The sequence below is a fragment of the Tigriopus californicus genome, chromosome 4 (assembly GCF_007210705.1).
Source record: "Tigriopus californicus strain San Diego chromosome 4, Tcal_SD_v2.1, whole genome shotgun sequence".
NCBI lineage: Eukaryota > Metazoa > Arthropoda > Copepoda > Harpacticoida > Harpacticidae > Tigriopus > Tigriopus californicus.
Genome location: NC_081443.1, coordinates 3,039,326 through 3,047,490, shown reverse-complemented (window position 1 = coordinate 3,047,490; position 8,165 = coordinate 3,039,326). Strand labels below are relative to the sequence as shown.

The window sequence follows — 8,165 nt, the reverse complement described above, 5'->3', positions numbered from 1 at the left end:
AAAATTACAACTTTTCCGTGCTCAAAAGTCACAGAATGGATTTGAATCATGGCACAGCGCCCCTTGTAGAAACGAAGCAAAACTCGGATACTGCTCAAGCTCCTTAAGAGCCTAGTTCTACTAATTGCAGGTACATATTTGTGATGTACATTCTGCACATATCACCTGGAACAAACTGTATAATTGAAAATAGAAAAAAATCCTGTTTGAATATGCTTTATGTACGTAGTACATCACGTATGTGTACTTTCAATAAGTCAGTCCCGGTCCTTTTTGAAAATCGAAAACGTGGCTAACTGTATGCTCTTCATATCCCCCCAAACAAATTGTTTCCTGTGGTGGGCATTTTATCAATTCATGGTCTTTTTGCCGTGGCGTTACTGCCATTGATATTTCAAAGAACCCTACTAACCTGGTGGTAATATGTCTTGAGTGAGTCTGGAAGCAGCCATGGGTACGATGATGTTTGCTTGAATCCCACTTCTTTCTCCTTCGATCGCCAACGTGTTCGTGAAACCAAGCAGTCCAGCTTTAGCAGCGCTGAAAAAGTCCGACCAGAAGTCATGGCCGACTTTCTCTAGTTCTCGAGTCAAAGTCGGAACTTCCTCCATACATCTATCTTCATTCATTCATCTGGAAATTCTAGATCTACTATGTACGTAGTCTACCTGTAATTGGCTTGGCCAAAGTTGCCGAATATGCCGGCCACTGAGCTTGTGTTCACGATCCTTCCATATTTCTGCTTCTTCATGTGCGGCCAAGCGGCTCTTGTGACTTGAAAGGCTCCTCGTAAATGAACCCTGTGCACCAGGTCCCAATCCGAGTCGGCAGTTCGAGCAATGCTCCTATCCCTTAGGATCCCCGCGTTATTAATCACGATGTCAATCCGTCCGAAATTGTCGAGCGCCGTTTTGATCACCGCTTCGCCATTTTCCACAGAGTCGTAGTTGGCCACGGCTTTCCCACCTTCCAAAAACAGATCAAAATTGAGTCTCTTGGCATTCATTAGAGACGGAGAAAGAGGCTTGGGTGATCGGTTGGGGGCATCGAAACAACACGATCTTTGGAAAGATGGGAAACTGACCTTTGTTCCGAATTTCGGAGACAACTTCATCTGCGGCCTTAGAGGATTGGCCTTCACCAGATCGAGATCCACCCAAGTCATTGACCACGACCGAGGCTCCACGACTGGCCAAAAGCAAAGCGTACGCCTTACCCAAACCTACAAATAAAGACGACCTCTTGGTCAATTTCACTGGCCATTTTTGTTCGCTCATTTGATATCTGAAGTTACCTCCACCTGCTCCAGTGACTACAGCCACACGATTATCGAATCGGATGGACATCGTGGATGAGATCTTTATTTCTTTCTCTACTAAAAGTGATTAAATGGAGAGGTCCAATGAGACAATAGACATTTAAACCGGGCGCAGCAAGCTCTTTGATGCACTCGATTTCACATGATACTCTTTATGAGATGGGTGACGTCTTCAGACGTGACGCCTCATTGAACAACATACCTGAGGGAATCACTTTATGATGGTTTTCTTTCAGGAAAGTGTTGAAGTCGATTCTCCAATCTGACTTGACTCTCGATGAAGATGTATGGGTAAGATCTCGATAAAACCGCAAGCGAGAGGTCGGTGGGTTCCCTCGATCCAAGTGGGAGAACCTTGAGTGGGTCCCGAACTCTGAAATCTGAAGCACCTTTTCATCCAGCCGCAAATTGGCACTCAGTTGAGGAATTGCCTGGCAGGCCTTGTAAAGAATATCTTTGAACACACTAGTACCTTGATCAAGTTATGAAGAAGTCTCACTCGAGTAGACACTCTTATCTTGGCCATTCCCGTCATCTTTAATGTCCATGCATCTCAAAAGTCCACGAAGATAACAGTTGTTACGGGTCAATTCGATACACTTACTATGTTGATACTCAACAATGTACATGGTCTGCGTGACAGTTAATGACTTCAAGTATTCAGTCTTTTAAAAATAAGAAACTGGAGTGAGTGAGGAAGATTATCCAAGTTTTGATTTGTTTTGATTTTGAAACAGGTTTTTAAAGATTGTCGCCTGTCTTAGATGCTGTGTATGTGTAGTAGACAAGCAAAGAAATACGCATCAATTGATGAGGCACATCCGGCTCGATCATTGGGAAACACGCGCGTTTGCGCCATAACTGATCCAACTCTTTAAACTTTTCCATGATGAGGCTTAATTTCGAGTTCAACAACTTGTGGGGAATCCATTTGGCATTGATAAAGTCGAGGAGGTGATTTACAATCGCCCACCCTGATTGAATGAAGACCGAGCCAGTCAGTTCTCACCACCTCTGAAACAGATCTGGTTACGCTAGAATAACTCTTTTATCCCGATTCGATGCTCAAATTGTGCAGACATGAGATGACTTCATTCCTGGGGGCACACACTGTTAATTGAAAAAGAAAGGTCCGAGAATAAATGTGTTATATGGTCGATAGCATGACATACTTGGCCATGATTTTAACTGACACTGATCTACATGTACACTTCAATAAAGTCGCAATTAGTCTTTATATCCAAGGCTAGATTAGGCCATAGATTTCTAGACACTGGATGTCGGACGTCCGACCACTCGGCTGGTAAAACAGTACAATGGATGGTCTCCTGGGAATTGATTCCAAACCGGTTTATTGTACTGTTTAGCCAACCGAGTGGTCGGTCGTCCGACATCCAGCGTCTAGAAATCTATGATTAGGCGGAGTGAAATGAAAGGGCCAAATGTGGTTTTGAACAATTTTATTTTTGTAATTGACATACACCAGAGTTGGAGGCGTAAGTCTCAACACCTGTTTGCCAAGCCAGCCATCACATCGTCCAACTATTCCTATAGAGAGCCTCACAGTCCTTATAAAATTGATTCTCCGTCTGTGGCCGTGGTTAGCATCTAAGAGTTCCTTGAGAAAGGTCAGATTGGAGAACGGAATATGGAACCTCGCTCGTGCTATGAAAATGCTCAAACCACCGTACCACATTCGCAATTGATGTTCCAAAAATATCTTTTATACTATGTCTATTATGCCATGGGACAACAAATCTATCGCTTGGAGTTTATAGTACAGCCACTTTCTGAGCTATGGGCGGGCTTCCATCACTTTCGGACGGAGTTTACTTAAAAATGATTGCGTCATTCATTCATCTCGGAATAGAGGCCACATAGAGGATACAATAAAGTTAAATATCCATTCAAACACTTGGATTATAGTGCTGTTTGTTTTGATTACTTTGGAGTTAATTAATCTATATAAGATTTCAAAAAACTTGTTTGAGTTGTCTATTGTCATCGTTTTGACAGGAAATACTGCAATAAGCGACGACAGTCTTGGCTAATACTGAGAGAATGCATTCCCTCCTGGTTCTCCAGATTGAGAGTTATTCAAGGAAAGCATTGAACGGTTTTTAGGTGCAAGTCCATTTTCTGAAAGCAACGCATGACTTCTCGAGATCTATTGTTTTCTTCCTCTTCGCTGTGTTACATGGTTCTAGTTTGATGATCTTATTGGCAATGATGCAGGAATTTTTCACTTAATGCCCTGATTGCACCCCATAAAAGAAACTCATCCAAGTGTCTTCCGTCTTAGTTAATTGTTCATGATCAAGGTGTGATCATCTCCATCTACACCGGTTATCCCACATTGTTGTCTATCGTTCATCCGCCCTGAGTTGCCAACCAGTCGCTGTTGTTGCTCATTCTTCTTCTCCAGGTCCTGAGTTTTGGTAAGACTTTGAGGTCTTTTGTCAGGAGGAAATATTGGTACATGAGTGCCAATTTCAAGTTGTGAAACTTTGAGAGTTTGGCAGGAATACTTTAGGCTTTCAAAACCAGGCGCGATCGCCAGCAAATTGGAACTCACACGTAACTGAAAGATTGACATCCAAACAGACCCGGTTGTGTCCATCCAAAAGGTGGCACGATTGGAAAAATGAAAACCCGATTGCTCATCAAACAAAGCGTTTCCCTCGCTCAAAGTGTTTGATTAGTTGAAAAGAGCCAATCAAGGCATCTCTCGTAATTAAAACACTTGTGCTCAAGTATGGGTGAGATTGATGTACAAAAAAAAAAGCATCGAAATTGAGTGGAAGGGTCTGTTCAAAAGACTTTCGTGAGGTTTTAGTCGATCCATCACTATTAATTTCTCTTGCAAACTTCCAGAAGTTCTCCACCGAGCGAGATGTATTCGATGTTACTACTTTTGCCAATTGGAGCTTTTGCTCTTCTTTTGGGAGCCATTCCTTTCGTCCAATGCTCAGCTCTGCCTTTGGATCTGGATGATTCCATTCCAAGCGAAGTCTTTCAACAGATTGCCAGACATCAGTACCTAAATGCCTGTTGGGGACAGGATGCCGTGAAGGATTTCTACAAGAGGGTGAAGCAAGCTCAAGATGGGTGCAATCAAATGGTTCCCAAGGATAATCTGTTCACCTCGTTCCAACACCCAGATGACACCTCGATTCGCAAGGTAAGGCCTTTTGTTTATCCAAAATACAACCCTCTCCTTTTGAAGAAAGAATTACATCTAAAAACGGGCAAGATCTGAAAATACGGCCTTGGGCGCCATTATCCTGGTAGTTCCTAAAGAAGACCCCGAATAAACCATTAGCTTTGGTTCCATGGAAAGGATGACCTTTCATCTTGTCGAGACAACTCTTTTCCACGAACAGTGTGAGCCAATACGGATTGATTGCTGATCGTAATGCATGCACCTCATTCTAGACTGCCTCACCCTGTCGCCCGAGAGATGCTAGAAGACGAGTTGTTTTTGTTTGCTTGAGTTTCCACACTTTTTCCCTGTTGTACATATGTTAATGCATGTTAATGTGATTAACGCTCGGAGCAACACAATCAGTGATGCTGTTGATATGGGACACCCACCCGCCTTTTGTTAATTGATCGAGCTTTGTCTCCGTCTACCAGACTTGGGGAAATTTGTTAGGGGGAATATAGAATAAGACATGTTCCACTTACATAGGTTCAGCAAAGCCAAATATGCTAATGGTGAAAAATGTTCATTTCAGTTTATAGTGCATAACTTTGACTTGGATTTTGATTACATGCAGAAAAAAAGATTGCGTTTATCACTAGGCTGCACTTTTAGGCGCTCGTGTCAATTTTGATTAAGAAGACTTATGATGGTGGCAACCAAATGACGCACCAAGATACTTATTGTACATAGATGATTTTCTGTATGAAAGATAATGGTCTTGAAGACTCAATCATTGTCAAAGTTCCAGAAGTTAGGCCTCTTCAGTTCCAAACCTTGAGTTGCAAATATAGTTACTAAGTGAAATTGAATGTCATTTTCCCACGAGGCAAATTTGGAGTGTATTTTCAAACAAAACCCCATCAAGGCAATCATAATCAACTCGAGTGCACCCAACTGGGACCACCATTGAGCGTCTTGATCAATTCCAATGCTTGATCGTCCCCCACCGCCAAGACCATCAATTATACGTATGTACATGTACGTACACTTATTGAAGCGTGATATTGATTACTTTCACTTTTTTTGTACGTCCTCGACAAGGATTGGGTTTCAAAGCCAAATGTCAGAGGGTTGGGTATGGAACTGTGTATGAATGTTTTTCTGGGAGATGGTGATCAAATGACAATTCGGCACAAGGGACGGTTAGAAACGGGAACAAAACAATGAGCCTGGTCAGGGCCAAAAAAAGCTCTAGTGTAGTTTTTTTTGCTGCAGCTGCCTAATTCTGTTTGGCCAATGTACAAATAGAATGATTATGACATTCCTGAGAAGGAACCTGCCAAAGCATCGTCACTTAGGGACTCTTGAGAAATGAAGTGTCGCTCCTCCACATGATGTAGTATCTACTATGATACGCCCCGGGCTCGAACACTCGGGGACAAGTGTTACCATTCACACGCCAGACATCCTAATGTGTGGTCCTTGTCCTAATTTACGACTGACATCCATACATCCTTTCATCGAAAGTTTCCAAGCTCTTTTCTCTTTGTCCTTGTTAGCCTCATCCCGTCCAGGATGTGACCCACCTCTCGCCTCAAGAGCAAGCCGCATACAATACATGGATGGAATTTCTGGCCTTTCAACAATTCAAGTAAATTCAAGACCACAAATCGACGCTCCGGGAAGCCAGTGGCCAAACGCAAAAGCCCAGAAGTTTGCCCATCCCCTATCAGTTCCGACGAGTTCGACGAGGGGCCATGCAGCGGCCCAATGCCGAGGACATTCACAAATTTGGGATGGACATTGCCGACTTCAAGAACTTTTTGAGTGCAGGCCTGAGCAATTTGACTTGCGTCCTGATGACCATGGGCCACTTGAGGAAGGACTTTGAAGTCAATGAGCAGTACTTTATGAAGGACCTTTGGAGCCAGGTACGTTCTCTCATGTAAAGCTTTTTCTATTCAAATCGGGCCTATTCTTACCGCGTCTCTTGCCCTGAATTTCTTTTCCTTTCTAAAGAGTAATAATTTCAATGGCAGCAATCAAAAAGCCCCTTTTCCCTCACACCCAGACTCAGATTGTCTCAAACTCCTTCCAGTCAAAGTGGAGGCCTCAATTTTGGATTTTGTTCCCAATAATCCTTTTAGGGCTGTCAAATCCGTTCCAGCATAATCCATCTCTAGAGAATGATAGTCCTTTTTGACACCCTGACAATCAAGGGCTTCTTTCACTTCACCTGGCAATGTTGCCTATTCCGTTCAACCAGGCTTCCTGAACCATGACTCAAACCAATCAAAAGGCTTCACCGCGAAACGGCCTAACCACGACTTTTGAATTTGAGGCAGGCCATAGGGCCCCAAAGATGAGGGGCCCAGCGAAGAGCCATAATCAAAACGAGGCCTCTCGGTCTTGAGTCCTCACTCTGCCCAAAAAGACAGATCTGAAAATTGGATTATTATCATGATTTTCGATCTCCCTATCCCTATCCGACCAAAAAGAAACACGCTACCTTTCAACTAAGTCTTAACCAGTAACTGATACTTTCTCAGCTGAGCTCGGACAAGCCACAGAAGGCTCGGTCTTCCAAAGTTTTGACAATGACACATCTCATGGGTTTGACTATTCGATGGAAGACCCACAGTTGAATCTGACTTCATTGTACATTCACCCAACCAACCATTGGTTGAAAAAAGATCTCTAACTCTCATCTGGTACGGCATGATATCATTCATCTTGCTTTTTTTCACTTTCATACAGCACGCGTACAACACTGACCCTGAATTCCAAGACAAGATGATTGAAAGCTACCGACAATGCCTCGAGTTCTCCCATTCTGTGCCTCAATCCATCTTGGACAAGCAACCCGGAGAGCATTGGTTTCAGAGGCAAATTGTGTTCTTCAAGTGCGTCAAGGTTGGTTTGGTTGGGATAGACTTCATTGGTTATGAACCCACTCACAAGCACCCACGTTTGTTCACAAACTGTTCCGTATTTTCAGGTCATGGAGCGGAAGAATTGTGCCAAGAAGCAGTTGAGTGATCACATGGCAGAATGGTACGGCTAGTTGGACTCGGAGTTGATATCGAAGCTCCAATTACCCGAGGATCGCTATGAGGCGGGCTTGCTCACCTTTAAAGTCCTCGCTCATGGAAAATCAGACACGGACAAGTTCGTTTACAACTCGATATTTGGCAAATACTGAGGAGAATGATATGTAATCATTGAGGCATTGCAATACAATACATCCCCGTACTCGAACATACCTATTATTATTATTATTCTGTTTTGGAAAGTGTGAGGTTTAGGCTGACTGTGAAGTGGGTACGTGAAAAAAGTGATAGAATTGAAGGAAAGTCGATTCACGACTGATTATATATAGTTAATCATAATTCTGAGAATCCATTTTACCAATTACTGATCCACTAGATCAATAATGAGATGGAATTACATTCCTGGAAGTCCATATCAAGGATGTCTAAAACCTAGGGAGAGGTTATTTCCTTTTCATGTCTTCATTTATGAGGGCTGGATTATCTTTGTCTTTAACACGGTGTTTTAAGCTAACTGGTACAAAAATCAAGTACATAAAGCTCCATTCAGTCGATAGAGTAGTACCAACCTGCACGTTATGAAATGATGACATATTATTTTTATGGTAAAATAATAACATACTTATTAGATGAAAAATCTATCATTGTTTGT

The 8,165-nt window shown here is 42.7% G+C and overlaps 3 protein-coding genes across 3 annotated transcripts in view; 2 read left to right on the top strand and 1 right to left on the bottom strand.

The window, feature by feature from the left end:
- Window positions 1-2,007, bottom strand: part of LOC131879394 (peroxisomal multifunctional enzyme type 2-like) — an 11,456-nt gene extending 9,449 nt beyond the window's left edge. The window contains exons 1-6 of the mRNA XM_059225701.1: window positions 1,791-2,007; window positions 1,521-1,698; window positions 1,295-1,375; window positions 1,085-1,222; window positions 669-966; window positions 413-540 (exon numbers count right to left, since the gene is read on the bottom strand). Coding sequence (XP_059081684.1) covers window positions 413-540; window positions 669-966; window positions 1,085-1,222; window positions 1,295-1,375; window positions 1,521-1,698; window positions 1,791-1,853 — 886 coding nt within the window. The 5' untranslated portion in view covers window positions 1,854-2,007. The remainder of the gene's footprint in view (window positions 1-412; window positions 541-668; window positions 967-1,084; window positions 1,223-1,294; window positions 1,376-1,520; window positions 1,699-1,790) is intronic.
- A 2,204-nt stretch (window positions 2,008-4,211) lies between these two features.
- Window positions 4,212-6,163, top strand: LOC131879405 (uncharacterized). Its single transcript, XM_059225719.1, has 2 exons — window positions 4,212-4,499; window positions 6,023-6,163. Exons 1-2 carry the CDS (start codon window positions 4,212-4,214, stop codon window positions 6,116-6,118), a joined length of 384 nt encoding a protein of 127 aa, XP_059081702.1. The 3' UTR covers window positions 6,119-6,163.
- Window positions 6,164-6,210: 47 nt separating this feature from the next.
- On the top strand, window positions 6,211-7,707 carry LOC131879404 (uncharacterized). Its single transcript, XM_059225718.1, has 3 exons — window positions 6,211-6,394; window positions 7,221-7,376; window positions 7,462-7,707. The coding sequence occupies exons 1-3, from the start codon at window positions 6,221-6,223 to the stop codon at window positions 7,525-7,527; spliced, it is 396 nt and encodes a 131-aa protein (XP_059081701.1). The 5' UTR covers window positions 6,211-6,220; the 3' UTR covers window positions 7,528-7,707.
- Window positions 7,708-8,165: the final 458 nt, after the last annotated feature.